Genomic DNA, 15,535 nt, shown 5'->3' with positions numbered 1-15,535 from the left:
ATACCCTTCTATGATTCTATGACCATCAGATGATTCACACCATCAGTATGACTTGGCCAGAGCAGCTCCCTAAGTTGATCCAGCTTCGGATTGTCCTGACTTGATGAGCTTTATGGAACAGCTGATTTGCTGTGGTTCTAGCAGCTCTGCAAGCCTCAAAATCAGGGTGATGTGGAGATGAAGAAAGAGTAGAAATGTTTCTCTTTCAGGGACACATCTCTCCTGCTCCCTGTTTCTCTCTCAGCTCTTGCGCATTGCTAACGGTACCAATTTCATCCCCCTCCTCCGTGCAAGGTCAGCTTTAGGGATGTGTCCAGCCACGAGTCCCTGGAGCAATCCTGAGACCTCCTTCTGCACATCAGACCCTTTGAAGCTGCTTGAATTATGGAGGTAGAAAAGAGGCTTTAGGTTAAAGAGACAGGAATGAGAAGAACGTAGGCTCTTCTATCACCACTGGCAGCCATCGGTTCCAAGTGTCCATGGACAGGGCAGTGGTCTGCCTGTCCACTGCTCATCCAGATCACACAATCTGAATTTCAGAGTTCAGGGGAACCTGAGACTGGGCGTGCGTACAGATGTGGGTGGTGTGCACACAGACCATCTGTGATGGGCTTCAGCTCTGCACGGAGTCAGGCAAAGGATACAGGCAGAAGTGTCCGATGGTGGCAGTTGGCTGGAAGCTTTCTGGGAGAAACCCGGGCAGTTTCACACATTTGATCGTAACTACTATGTAAAAACATTCAGAGTAGCATGTAAATAAAGGGAAATGTTTGATGGACAAGAAGTCCATCTTAATGCAGTAGATGCAGGCATTGGAACAGGCTGCCCAGAGGAGTGCTGGAGTCACCAGCTCTCGAGGTGTTTAAGAACCATGGCACTGGGGGATATGGTCAAAAAAAAAAACCCAAGGAGGTTGTGGATGCCCCATCCCTGCAGGCATTCAAGGCCAGGCTGGATGTGGCTCTGGGCAGCCTGGTCTGCTGGTTGGTGACCCTGCACATAGCAGGGGGATTGAAACTGGATGATCACTGTGGTCCTTTTCAACCCAGGCCATTCTATGATTCTGTGATTCTATGATACTATGGTCAGTAGGCATGGTGGGATGGGTTGAAGTTGGGCTTGGTCATCTTAGAGGTCTTTTCCAACCTGAATGATCCTACAGTTCTATGTAGTCGTCCTAACATCTCTGTAATGCAGAGGTAACAATGAAGTTCCCATTGTCTGACCCAGTGTCAGTCAGATCCCACGGATGAGTCCTCTCCATCTCACAGACAATACAAAAACCAATATTTTCCCGTATTAAAGTTGCCAACACAGATATTATTTATAAAACTTAAATGAGAATACATCTGCACAAAATAACTGACACCGTGTTCCCCGCATGGCATATGCAGTCTCAAAATAAACATTGATTCTATATGTTAGCTGCTTCAACAGAGCGTCCAAGCAGCAGGAAATGCATGAAACATGGGGAAAGAATGGAGCGCCGCGGAGCTCAGCAGTGGGAGGTAACATTGAATTACTTGGAGAGCAGAGAAGGCGGCCCTGGGAGTTAAAATACACAGCAGGCAAAGAGACGAGAGAAGCCAAGAGAGCTGAAAAAAATGGCACAAGAGACGAGAGAGGCAGCTGGGGGAGTTAAAACATGCAGATGGAGAGATGGCTGAGAGAGAGGAAAGACCTGGATCCAAGTGGAAAGACGGCGACCAGGAACTGGCCACTTAAAATAAACTTTCCCAACACCGAGACAAAAAGGAGGGAGCAGGTTCTACAGAACCAAAAACCACCACTGGGAGAACGTGCTTTGCTCCTGGGTGCTGCAACCCCCCAAAAAGCAGAGCAGTCCCCCGCAGAGCTGTTCCCTCCTGCAGCACAATCACAGCTGCACGTGGCTCAGGAGAGCTTCCAGACTGGGACTTCTGCTTCCAGAGCTCCAGCCTTCAAACACTGAGCCACAGCCCTCATCTTCTTTTTTATTTATAGATGCTGCGAGGACTTCTATAAATAAATTGATAATACATGCCTTGATAACGACTCCCAGGCTTGATAACAATTCCCGGGCTAACCCAAATTCTATTAAATTTTAAAAGTTACACTTTTCACCCAATGCTCCAAATTCATTTACAAAATAATGTCTCACCTCTGACTGGTTGGATGAGGCCCTGGGCAGCCTGGTTTAGTATTAGATGTGGAGGTTGGTGGCCGTGCCTGCGGCAGGGTTGGATGCTTGATAATCCTTGAGGTCATTTCCAACCCAAGCCATTCTATGATTCTATGACTGCATCCTTCATTTAAGAGATCTGTGAGTCCACATGGACTGCAAATCCCTCGGATATGGATGTTTCCACATCCCATAATGCCAAACCACAGCCTCTGCGTGGCCAAACTGCTCCCCACTCTCTGTCCCTCTCCCTTCTCACTCAGGCTTCCAGGAATCCAAAGATATTTAAAGGGAAATCCAACAGTAGGCACAAAGCTCTAAGTACAATTCAGGCCAAATCAGTGCCCGTGTATTTTATACCTACAGAGTTTCATTTTGTGGGTGGTGACAAGGAAAGTATTCTCTCCCAAACCTGAACGTGGACTGTCTTTTAGTTAAAACGATGACTTTTTGAACAAAAAAACCCTCTTCCATATCCACATTTGCTTGACAGATTAATTTAGTTTCAGTGCATCTCACCCAGCGCATGCCCGCATTCAGTAAACCTCATGGCATCAATGCAGGAGGTGGTGATGCCACAAGTACAAAGCACATTTCATCATCAGTGTTATTAAAGCCTGTGGGTGCTTTGCAAGACCCATGATGGTTCTCAGCATTGGAGGTGATCATTCATGGACCAATTTTCTGCAAACTCTGAATTTCTGCACATTAAGACTTTTGGGTGTTCATGGCAACTGGAAGAGCAAAGACCCTCCTGGGATATCATAGTTTGTACTTTGGGGTGGCCCCACTGGGTGAGCTGCTCATAGAATAGCTCGGGTTGGAAGGAACCTCAAGGATCGTGAAGCTCCAACCCCCCTGCTGCATGCAGGGTCACCAACATCCACATTTCATACCACACCAGGCTGCCCAGGGCCCCATCCAACCTGGCCTTGAACACCTCCAGGGATGGACGGGGCATCCACAGCCTCTCTGGGCAGCTGTTCCAGCACCTCACCACTCTCTCTGTAAAGAACTTCCCCCTCACATCCAACCTCAATCTTCCCTCCTTCAACTTCAAATCATTTCCCCTTGTCCTGCTGTTATCTACCCTTTCAAAGAGTTGACTCCCCTCCTGTTTGTAGGCTCCCTTTAGGTACTGAAGGCTGCAATGAGGTCACCCCGCAGCCTTCTATTCTCCAGGCTGAACAAGCCCAGCTCCCTCAGCCTGTCTTCACAGGGGAGGTGCTCCAGCCCTATGACCATCTTTGTGGTCCTCCTCTGGACCCTCTCCAACAGCTCGCCAAGACAGAGCCAGAAAGCAACAGGTTAAGTCAGGAGGAACACAGGCTGCCACTTAGCAGGACTGTGCTCTGCTGCAGGGAACGACCACAGTCCCTTTGAAAAACAGCACACCTTGTCAGCAAGGGCTGAAAACACTAACTTCTAAGTTCCAGGTGAGTTTGTTGCTGCATTTTTCCCCACACCCAGCTCATGAGAAGAACTGATCTCAGTGTGAGCCTCTGGGTGCTGGAGGGGTGCGGAAAAGAAATATTTGTAATATTGGGAAGCTAAAAATCGCAGTGCATACAGAAGCAGACCCAACCCTTCCATTAAGGAGAGCAAATTGCCCAGGGGTATTTCTACAAGGGCACACAAGGCTAACCAAAGCCATGGGTCAATCCCCAGTTGTGTTAATTGCTATTTACTTTGTCAGCAGAGTGCTTTAGAGCAACCACTATCAACAAATTTGTTCAAAGAGTGCTTCCAGCTTGGCTGTCTGGACAAAGGCAACAAGCCCTTTAGCATCTCTGTCTTTCAGTGCTCTAATCAGTCTCTGAAGACTGAGCAGAAGGAAAGAAAGAGAGGTGTTGGAAAGCAAGATGAGAAGAAGGTCTATGGCCAGGGCAGGTTGTTGGGGCTTTTTGTCATCAAGAAACGTGAAAGGAGACATTTAGACATGAATAATAACCCTGCCCACTCTCCTAGTATTCCAGAAGGACATCTGTCAGGAATGATTCTGGTGTAAGCAAAGATGGAAGTCAACATTTCTGATAATCTGTGCTCTGTCTCAACCTATACCAATGGCCAAAATATGCGAAAAAAAAAACAAAAAAAAAACTCTCTGATGGAGCAGTGCTAAGAAATATCATTGAATAACATGAATAACACCTACTGAGGATCTTTTTTTCCCTTCCCTGGAGAAGTGCCCCCTGCATGTTACCCAACACTTACTTTTCCAGTATGGACATAATAATTGGAGGTAGAACCAGTATAGGCATCGGCAGGACCACTCTTGTCAGGGCTGTTTCTAGTAGTGCCTGGAAAGGAAGAACAAACCAGCAAACATAAGACATTTACAACAGACCTCAGGATTTACCTGCTCTGAACAGTCAGTGTGCAGACATAGAAATGGTTTGCCTGGCCTCTCGTGTTGCAGATATGAACAAATATACCAGAACACATTTCCAAGTTTGCTATCAGCTATTTGTACCAAAGCGATTTTCACTCTGTTGCTACATACGATGGGCTGGAGCCCTTGCTGGGTTATAAAGCAGAGATGAATGCAGGCAGTAGGGCTGTGCACCTCATAACCTCTGTGATGCATGGGACCACAACAGTCATACCACCATATTCCCACCCAAACATAACGGTGCTGCCTGGCAGATGCTGCATGGTGAAATATCTCCAGATGGGTTAAGCAGCAGTGTCAGTTCTTTCTCTCTTACTTGAGTTCTAACCCCAGCACAAGACTTGCTGCAGAACAGCTTGGCAGCATGACAGATACAAATCCCCTGAGATGAGACCTAAACATGACCATAGATGCTCTAGGAGACACCACTGTGTTTCCATAAATGAAAAATAACCTCTTCCAGCCACTTTTGTCAGCACCCCATGGGATGCCCCGTGCACTCTGACCATGTGTGGAGCTTTGCCAGATGTAGGCAGAGGTTAGTGTAGGTCTGGAGTGGGAATGCTGATATTTACACAGCCAGCGAGGCTTGGGAGCACTCAATCCTTTCTAACCAGAAGGTCTCAGAGAGGCACAGATGTGTAATCCTAAGGATCTGCCAAATTTTACACCCCAAAAACCAGCACTGTGCCATTCAGGAAGAAGCATCAGGACATGGCATCTGAGCAGAATTCCTCAGAAATCTGAAGCTTCAACTCCACTTAAATCAGTACCTTCATTTTTAATAACTATTTTCTACGCTGTCTGTCTTCCCCTAGACCATTAGGATGGAGAGGGGAAGCAAGGTCTTGAAGCCAGTGATGTTAAGTGAGGCAAACTGGCTCAATCAAGAAGCTTTGAGCCCTTCAACAGATTGTTTTAAGCTCCCTGTTAAACAACAATATGGAGATATATTAGAGATCTCCCATTTCTTGCCGAGGACTGTAAATCTGTACATTAATTGCTGTCTATGAAGTGCCTTAAGAGCCTTGGACAGAAGGAGCGAGAGAAATGCCAAGCATTATATTATTAACTCCTCTGCCTGGGCGTGTGCTTCTGTACATGCTTTACATTTCAGATGAAAGCCCACTTGGAAACAACACGCCTCAGACAATCAGATGATGCTCAGAAGACAAAACTATGCAAGAAGGGAAAAAAAGGGAATAATTGCAAGCAGATGGCAGAGAGTAGAAGGCAACACGGGAAAACAAACCAGGTGTTAGCACAAGGCTACAAACATCTGGCTGCCCTTACGGAGCCTGGGTTGGCAGTGTTAACACAGTTCTGACATGGCAAGGGTTAAAATGCAACTCAGCTTGAGAATGAAGCCTTCCTCATTTAGAAAAAGGTGTAAGTTATCTTTGCTTCGTATTCAACGTGAACTGCTTACAAGTTTCCACGAAGAAATCCTAAAGCTGTGAATGCAGTGGGGTGGTGGTGCAGGATCTCCTTGATGGCAGTCTGCTCCCTTTCAAACCACTATGGCAAGCCAGTGGGCTGCTGGGCATGACCTTGGGTCCACTAACATACTGCAATCTGTGCATGACATGAGCTTGTGCCCACCAGCACACTCCACTCTGTGGCCACCCAACCAAATGCATGGCTGCGAAGAGGCATTAAGTCTTGCAGCTTAATTCTTCATGCATGAGGAGTAGAGGCCATCCAGTTCTAGCTCTAAATCATCAGTTCCTACAGCTGTGGGAGTTGCTGAGCTTAAATCACAGAATCATAGAATGGGCTGCGTTGAAAAGGACCACAGTGATCATCTGGTTTCAACCCCCTGCTATGTGCAGGGTCACCAACCAGCAGACCAGGCTGCCCAGAGCCACATCCAGCCTGGCTTTGAATGCCTCCAGGATGGGGCATCCACAACCTCCTTGGGCAACCTGTTCCAGTGCCTCACCACCCTCTGAAGGCCAGCTGTGTACGTGCAAGTGCTCACCAGGTACATCTCAGATACATACATGTTTTGCAGCAATTCTGGAAGAGCCGACGATGTTTCCATTATTGTCCAAAACATCAATTCCTTCTTCCAGCTCCGTGTGCCTCATCAGGACAACGTTGCAGATATTGGCACTGGCTGAGGATGAGAAAAGCATGATGATTAGCATCGCAGCCCCGGTCAATACCACATGGCAGGCTTCTGTTCTCCACACCATCTCTTCAGCTTTGCTTTCATCAATCTGCCAAGAAGTTTCTGAAAGTCAACAATTCATTCTTGTTCTGAGACAGAGATGTGATGCTTAAGAAGGGGGTGATAATAATTTCCTTTAACATGGCACAATCAGGAGCACACTGATGCAAAGAAATATAGGCATTTCCAGATGTTGCTGTCCATCCATGTTCCCAACTCCCATTGTGACCATTAATTCTACATCTGACATTGAGATTTGGCAAGTCAAAACAAGACTTAACCCTGCTGACCAGCTGGGCTTGGACAACCAGGCACTGATTCTGGACAGCTGCCCCTTCTGAAGGTAGATCCTCAGCTGGATTTACCTCTCTCACTAATCCAGCAGATAAACTCTTCTTAAACAATGACTTTGAGGAGGTGTGATGGAAATCACAAGTGATTTCACCGAGCTATGAAGGACAGCTGAGCTTTGAGATCTGAGGAGGACAGCCATTTTGTCTGAACCAAAGACACAAGGCTAGGTTGCTTTCATGGTCATGCATGGTGTTAGCAGTGGTCCTGCTGACCATCTGCCCTCATCTTTCATGCTTTAGGGGGAAAAAGGGGCTCTCTGGACTTATTTTGCAGGGGTGGGCATGGTGGGGCATGACAGAGATGCGCTGGGGTTGGCCATCAAAGCATCTGAGAAATCCCAGCCCTGCACCCACACCTCAGCGGGGACAGATCCCCTTCCTGCAAAACCTCCCCCTGCTCATCTTCTGCCCCTCATCTTCTGTTGTCCTCCCCATATTACCCCCAAATCTCGCACCCAGGGGCAACACATGGGGCTGGTGGCTCACAAACACCCTTCCCAGGTGCAGCCTTCCTCCAGGTTCCGTGCAGAAACACCCAAATCTCTGCAGGAAATCCTTAAAATTTTCCATAGAAAAGCTACTAATTCCTCCAAAAGTTTTCTTTATCACAAGCTGGCATTTTCCAGCAACTCCTCCCCCCCCCCCCCACCACATTTTGTTTTTCCAACCAGAACTAATGCAAAGCCACTGTTGCTGCAGTACCACCGCTTCCAAAAATGTGTTTCTGCGCTGCTTGATGGGTTAATATTCGCTAATTAATCTCAACTCATGTCATATAACAAATGTCTAATTTTTTGAGGGTGGTGGGTGGGTGAGCCCTATATGAACGCAGCTCCCTGCAATCAAGGATGATTTGTGGTGACAAATGCTCCTTACACTCGAGAATAAGAGGAACATACACACACGCACACTCTGTCTCTAATATTCTAACTACTGGACCACTCTTCCCATCTATCAAACTATCTGTGTTACCAACCCTTCAGCTCACTAAGCCACAATAAAAAAGACACCGAGTATTTCATTTAAAGCAAATGTAGTCCCCTGTTTTTCTTGCTTTCTTTTTTTTTTTTTTTCCAACAAAACTGCACCAGAGGAGATGCTCTGTGCTGCAAAGGTGGACTCGATGATCCTTATAGGTCCCTTCCAACTCAGGTTACTCTATGATTCAATGAAATTTAGGTTTCATGAAGGTCTCAAATAGAAGGGGAAATGAGAAATAAATAAATACACGTATAGACAATCTGATTTTCAGAATTTAGAAAAAAAATATGGCAATACGGCCTAGAAATGACTTCTGTGAAACAGGCAGTGATTTACTGGAAAGTGAGTTCAGACACAAAAGCAGCTCTCAGCTGCTCACTCTGCACATCTTTTCAAAGGACAAGGGGAAACGGTTTCAAACTAAAAGAGGGGAGATTTAAACTAGACATAAGAAAAACATTTCTTACAGTAAGGGCTGTGATGCACTGGCACAGCTTGCCCAGAGAGGTGCTGGGTGCCCCATCCCTGGAGACACCCAAGGTCAGGCAGGATGGGGCTCTGAGCAGCTGATGGAGCTGTGGGTGTCCCTGTTCAGTGCAAGGAATGGGACCAGATGGCCTTTAAAGGTCCCTTCCAACACAGACCATTCTGTAATTGGTGGAGTCACCATTCCTGGAGCGTTCAATAACCGTGGAGATGTGGCATTGAAGGACATGGTCAGTGGGCATGGTGGGATGGGTTGGATTTGGGCTTGGGGATCTTAGTGCTCTTTTCCCAACCTTCCTGATTCGGTGATTCTCTGATTCTCAGGGAAACTGCTTAATCCTGTGTGCGGTGGAACAAGAGCCTAACATTAGCTCCTGGTTTTCATGTAGAAAAAGCTAACTTTTGCCCTTTGGCTGCAGGCTGGCAATTCAGAAGCAATGGGCAGGCATGTCTTAATTAACGAGTTTGCCCAGGTCTGCAAATAGGTAACTCAGAGCTTTCAAAGCCACCAAAACAGCAATTAGCAGGACGATTCCTGATGTCCTGGCACATAATGAAGCATGACAGTACACAAATAAAAGAACTAGAGAACTAATTATGGGCTAAGCTAAACAAATTAATTATGGGCTCTCGATCAATGCTGACATGGATGTAACCTGCTGCTCACGACACCTTGGGATGCAAATAGAAGAGCCCACAATTTCCCGTGTGCATCTCTGACTCAGACTCAACCTGAGCGGATCTGGAGTTGGGCTCCATCCATCCCCATGGGTGGATCCATTCCCCATCAGCAGTTTTTACCCACGGTCAGGGTGTGATAATACAGAGAAAAGGAGTGATTTCTTACCGACAGCGGGGAATGGCACAAACCTCTGGATCAAGAGACGAGTGGCAGGGGTAAACTTGTTTGCTCTCTGTACCAGAACATTAAGGCCCACCTTAGAACACAAGAAGAAAACAAAAGAACAGAGAAACAGCAACGTTTAGAATGATAGAATCATAGAACAGCCTGAGTTGGAAGGGACCCAAAAGGATCATCGAGTCCAACTCCTGGTTCCACACAGCACCACCCAAAAAACAGACCAGAATTTAGCTAGGAAGAGCAGGACAGGTGCCACAGCTTGCAGACAGCAGCAGAACCCTACACAGGAACGGACTGGGCCCCTCTCCATGCACAGAATCACAGAATGGCTCGGGTTGGAAGGGACCCCAAGGATCATCAAGTTCGAACCCTCTCACCATAGGTAGGGCCACCAACCTCCATATCTAATACTAGTCCAGGCTGCCCAGGGCCCCATCCAACCTGCCCTTGAACACCTCCAGGGATGGAGCATCCACAGCCTCTCTGGACAGCTTGTTCCAGCACCTCACCACTCCATTCTTCTATTGAGAACTATATCCCATTGCTGTAGGGTTCTGTTGCATTGGGTTCAACCCTTGATGGGTTTTAAGCCATTTGCAAGCAAAAGACAGCCAGGAAACCACTGTGTTGCCCCCATGGAACTGCTCTTCGCTGCACTTTACGTAATTTACCAACATTTTCCAGCAAACTTTCCCATCTGCTGGCTTTCCCATCCAGTCCTTGCCCAGTTGTATTGCTCCAACACAACTCGTCCCTCCTCTGTGGCCGTGCACAACACATCGCTTCACTTCCATCAAATATTTGGGTTACAAAGGAGCTATTAATAGGAGCAAGAGATAGTAGGCAGTTTATTATAACCACAGATCTTTTTTTGGGTGCCTCCTCCAGCACGTGTGTGATGCTGATCTCTCCAGTTTCACAAAGGATCTAAGTCTGTTTCACAGCCGTGTGGTCAGATACTGGTGATAGTTGGAGAAATTCCATCAAAATTAAGTTTTGATCAGAAATTGGGTTATAAACCAAACCAACCCATTATCAGGGAATGGCTCCTGCCTTCAAATTAGTTCCCCCCACGATGTTTTTCTCTTTCAAAGAAACAAACATTCAGACAAAACCCAACAGTCCCCAACTGGGAATTTTCGGCCGAAAATGGAAAAAGTTGTGAGCAACGCTTGGCCAAAACGTTTTCAGCCAAAAATGCAGCAAAATTAAATTAAAAAAAAAAAAAAAAAAAAAATCAGCCAAAGCCAAAAATCTGCCAACAAATAGTGATTTGGGGCAGAACATATTTTGCAAGCTGCTACATTATACATGCATCCGCAGCGCATCTCGTCTCTTTGTAGGCTGCGAGGAAGATGTGGAGAAGCACAACTGCTGGGCAAGCCCTGCACAAGCAGTGTTGGATCCAAGTACCCATAAAACATTTCCAAAGCCCCATGAAACCACTGCTGAGACCACAAAGGGAACCCTCCCTCCTGATCCCAAAGATCCGTAGCGTTTTCTCTTATTCTAACGGGCTTTGTCTCCATCTTCTTCCCTTTCAAAAATGACCGATTGCTATTTTCTTACATTTTCCAAGCTCTGGGATTTGTAGAATCGAATGCTTCCAGACGTTCATCTGAAAAAGCTTGCCTGTAAAAGTGAAGCTATGACAACCCCCAGCACGTGCTGCCCCACGGAGTTGAGTATTTATAGCCTGCAGACAGTTCATCTGCGGAGATGACAAACCGCGTTGGGTTTCCAGCCTCTGCTCGTAGGTTTGATGGAAGGATTTGAACGTGAAGTGGAAGAGCAGCAGCTCTGGAAACAGAAAAGATGCAGCCGAGCCCGGGAGCGACGCTGCTGTGAGGCTGGTGGTAATAAAAAGCATTTTACTTTCAGATTCAATTTGGTGCTGCAGACGAACTCGCTCCTCCACTTACAGCAACCACCCCGCTGTGAATATGAAATTAAACATTGCTGCAGATTTGAATCCAATCTCCCAAATTCCCAACACGAGGACCAGGTTTAAAGGACTAATCAGGGTTTGTTTTTTACAGTTTTGCAATGACTCGAGTTGACCTGTGAACTTCTTCCTGCCAGGTCATGGAGAGGGACAGCAGCGTGCGGGCAGGAGAACATCCAGCCCTGAAATGGAGCTCCTCCACCAGCAAGAAGCCAATGGGTGTAATTCCTAGGGCTGGCCAAAGAACACCAACTGCGGAGTCAAATTCATCACTGGAGCTAAGAAAACAACCGCGGGAGTATTATTATCCTCACCCTGCCCACAGTCTGAGTCACAGAGCTGGGATCTACAACGCTGTGCTGTGCAAACACGCAACGGAGTCAGGTGGGATTCATCAGAGCAAATGTGGTACCTCCAGATGGGCTCACTTTGCAGTCCAGCCCTGAGAAATGTGCCTTTTTCAGGGTGTTTATTCTCCTCCCAAGACAGACATTTATGTGTGCTCACACAAAACACCCCCAGCGGTGCCCATTCAGCTCTGCTGACTGTGAAAGGAGCCCAGGGACTGAGCTGGGATGGAAATATCCACGGTGGTGATGTCCAAACTCAGGCTCAAAGAGCGATTCTTATTGCAGCTGTGAGCTCTGATCATGGCTTTTAAATAGGAGTTTCGTTGTAGAACTGATTCGGGATATTCCCATGCTGCAACCCAGACTAGGGGACAGATCCAGCTTTTTTAGATTGCACTTTCTTTGAGGTTTCATTCTACAGAGCCCATCCTCGGCTCAGATGACAGCGCATCCTGACGAGCTGGGGAAGCTGGGATTTGAGGATGCTGAACTCCTGCACCATGAAACCAGGGCTGGTGGACTGGGAGACTGTGTGTAATCAGCTACCGAGAGATTCTCTTTCCTTCTTCCTTTCTCTTTTTTTTCCTTCCTGCCCTAAAAAGTTCTGACTTCATATCCGCTATGATATGAATTTGAAAAACACGGAAAATGTAAGACCAACACCAAAAAAATTCCCTTTTTTATTCTAAAAATTCAACTTTTTCCTTTATGACTACTAATATTTTTGAAGCTTGAGGAATGGCTTTTCAATTCCTCACGTTGGCAATGACTGACTCACTTGACGGAGCTCCAACTCTTCCCCCCCCCCCCTTAAACCAGAGCAGTAAATACATCAGTGGTTCACTCAAAAAGAAGTTATTTTGCATTATTTTGACAGCAAATTTTTTACTAAATAGAAGGAGTCCCACAAACAGGGCAGACATGAGTTGGAAGATGCTGATGAGATGGTCTCTAGACTTTGCTGTATGGGTTAGGGCTCCAATGATGCAAGGGATTTGGCTTTCCTAGAATCATAGGATCCATAGAGTTGGAAGGGCCATCCAGTCCAACTTTCCTGCAATGAACAGGGACACCTTTCCCAGGTTTCAGCAGCGTATGGGCAATAGCACACTGAATATCACAGTTTGAGCTGGTTCAGGTGACTTAGAGAGCCAGTTTGGAAGCAGGGAATGGCTCGAAGGAAGCTTCTTCTTCAGCCCCAAAATCACCAGATTGCTGAATTAAAACACCACAGCACTAATTGGATCTGATGAGCCCCATCCAGCTAAACTAAAGAAAAGAGCATTAGGAAAAGGAAGGAAAAAAATCATTCATTAGGGCTGAGAGGTGAAGATGGAGGCAGAGAGATGGGAAACTGGGCCGTTTACCAACTGGAGCTTTACCAAGCCAAGGAGAACAGAATGGAGGAGCGCAGGGAAGGGAAAGCAGAAATGAACTAAGTGGAGAAGGAAGTTGGAGAGAAACAAGAGCAAGGCAAGGAGGTAACGTCAGTCAGACCCAAAACGATGGCAGAAGGGATAACGGCAGCAGCCCCACAGTTGGGCATGTCAGTAGAAGAAAATGGCACAATGATTTGATAGGCGATAAGGAACAAAGAGGAGAACAACAGCTCCCACACCCAAGGCCTGAATCTGTACCTGAGAGCAGTGTCCCAGTGCACCACGAGATCTGGCAGCTCAGGGCCGTGCTCACTGCGCTGGGGAGACTGTTCCATGCCCACTGCCCCGTGGGGCAGAGCCTTTCCCATCTCCATAGCCCTCCTTTGGATGCTCTCCCTGGATTCCCTCCAGCCCCGTGCTTTCCGTGCCGCACGCAGTGGCCGGCAGCCCCACGGCGGTGGGTGGCCCACAACCTGATTACGGCCATCACACCCCATTCGCAGGCTGTCAATGCAGCTGCTCTGCAAGGCTCACAAACAATTATCAGGAAGAGGGAGCTGGGATTAGAAAAATCCACAGGGGCACCTTCACCTGGAGAGGGAGGCGAAAAATGGTGTCGGTGTGTGCGCGAGTTCAGCGCGCGATGGGGAGGAGAGCAAATGGCCAGTTATGGTGTGAGCAGGAGAGCGTGGGTGCTCCGGACCACCAAGGGACCACTCAGGCCAACAGGTGCTCCTGTCCACTCTGAATTGGGAAAATAAGTAAAGATCCTGTTCTTTTTCATCTTGTGAATTTTCTAAGGGTAATGAGGCAGTCCAACTCTAATTTGTCTCATTATTGCCTTAGATTGACCCTTCTAATTTTGGATAAATATCCCGTCTGCAAGCATCAACAGCTCTTTCCTTTTTCCTTCTCCCTTCTTTTTCCTTCTCCCTTCTCTCATTTCTCTTTTCACTTCTCTCTCCTCTTCACTTTTCTTCTCTCTCCTTTCTTTTCCTTTCCTTTCTTTTCCTTTCCTTTCTTTTCCTTTCCTTTCTTTTCCTTTCCTTTCTTTTCCTTTCCTTTCTTTTCCTTTCCTTTCTCATCTCTTCTTTTCTCGTCTCTTCCTTTTCTCGTCTCTTCCTTTCTTCAAGAACAGAGCTGCAGTATATTAATGTACTTTTCCCCCCATTGTTCTCACTCCATGGTGTCACAATATTTTTAAATCTGCATATTGCAGCAAACATTCCCTGGGAACGGCAGCAGCTATACAGTTTGCTGAGCTGTGGGAGCCCGGGCTGCAAGGCCAGCTATTGCCAAAAGCTGGCTGTGGCACAGCCATCACGATGCTAATATTGTTTTACAGCTATAATCTTAGGCTTGAATTGTCTTCACCTCTTAGCTTCCTTCGGAGAAGGTAAATAAGATCCTGCTGAAATCCTCCATGGCTCGAGAATATCTTAGGTTACAATGGATGTTTTCAAGACAAAGCAAATTTGATTCTGTTAGACGCTGACTTTTTCTATGGGGAAAAAGACATGCTTGGTCTGAAAATACCATTTTTGCAACATCCATTTGTCTAGAAGCAAGCTCTGCTTTAAGCTGATTTCTTAGATGCACACTAGGCTTGGCTTTGCAGATTAGACTCCTGTACCTTTTTTTTTCTTCTTTTTTACAACTCAGCATAAACTTAGGAGTTCCATTTTTTATGTAACATTTCTGCTCGACCAATTGTGACCAGGTTTGAGATCCCCACTTGGGTTATGATTTATGAAACCTATGGAAATAAAATCCAAAATCTCCAAGACAAATTACCATGCTTGAAGAACTCAGGAAGCACAATGGAAACCCTACAGTAACTACAAGAGCCCCCAGGAAGCACTCCCAGGAGTGAGGAGCTCCATGAGGAGCTCCATATATCCACCAGCTCCGGTCTTCCCAATGTGCAGGTTTAGAAGTGAACCCAGACAGACAGCGGAGCATCCTCATGCTCACAGCTCTGCAGGAAGCTGCTCTGTTTCTTTACTAACAAGCAAGATGTGTTTTCTTAGAAATAACATCACTAAGGAGAAAGCTGCCCTAGGATGACCTCCAAGATGTCTGAATGGAGAGAAGTGATTTCTTGCTACAGTAGTGGGAATTTGAATCCTGGAGCATCTCTGATTGAGTCCCTGTTCTGAAGAACTCCATCCATCGGACCTGACAGCAGGTCAGTGGGCTGCATTCCCCTACCTTGAAGCAGAGCTGATAGCCATGGCCATCCTCCTGGATGCACCCAGCAAAGCAGCATTCACTCTGTTTCTACCTACAGGGACAGGAGGAGTGACAAGCAACCAGAAAGGACACAACATGAGGGACAAGGCTCAGTGGGCACAGTGGGGGATGATTCATAGTCCAAAGCCAGTATTTAGGGTCAGAAAGCATGGTGGTCTTTCTGTATCAACACTTGTAAGAGTACAGTGGATCAGTCCGTA

At 46.8% G+C, this 15,535-nt stretch overlaps 1 protein-coding gene across 6 annotated transcripts in view; it reads right to left on the bottom strand.

Annotated features, from left to right (window-relative positions):
• SFXN5 (sideroflexin 5) overlaps nucleotides 1–15,535 on the bottom strand; it is a 77,157-nt gene that overhangs the window by 22,123 nt on the left and 39,499 nt on the right. For 3 of the 6 annotated variants that reach the window (XM_090139922.1, XM_031588120.2, XM_031588121.2), the window contains 3 exons: nucleotides 9,394–9,484; nucleotides 6,557–6,672; nucleotides 4,376–4,461 (listed from right to left, as the gene is read on the bottom strand). In XM_090139922.1, coding sequence (XP_089996048.1) covers nucleotides 4,376–4,461; nucleotides 6,557–6,672; nucleotides 9,394–9,484 — 293 coding nt within the window. The remainder of the gene's footprint in view (nucleotides 1–4,375; nucleotides 4,462–6,556; nucleotides 6,673–9,393; nucleotides 9,485–15,535) is intronic. The other 3 variants (XM_090139924.1, XM_090139923.1, XM_090139925.1) reach the window with 2 other exon arrangements.

The sequence above is a fragment of the Phasianus colchicus genome, chromosome 4, assembly GCF_987193195.1.
Source record: "Phasianus colchicus chromosome 4, bPhaCol1.hap1.1, whole genome shotgun sequence".
NCBI classification, from domain to species: Eukaryota; Metazoa; Chordata; class Aves; order Galliformes; family Phasianidae; genus Phasianus; species Phasianus colchicus.
This window is presented reverse-complemented; position numbering and strand designations above follow the sequence as displayed.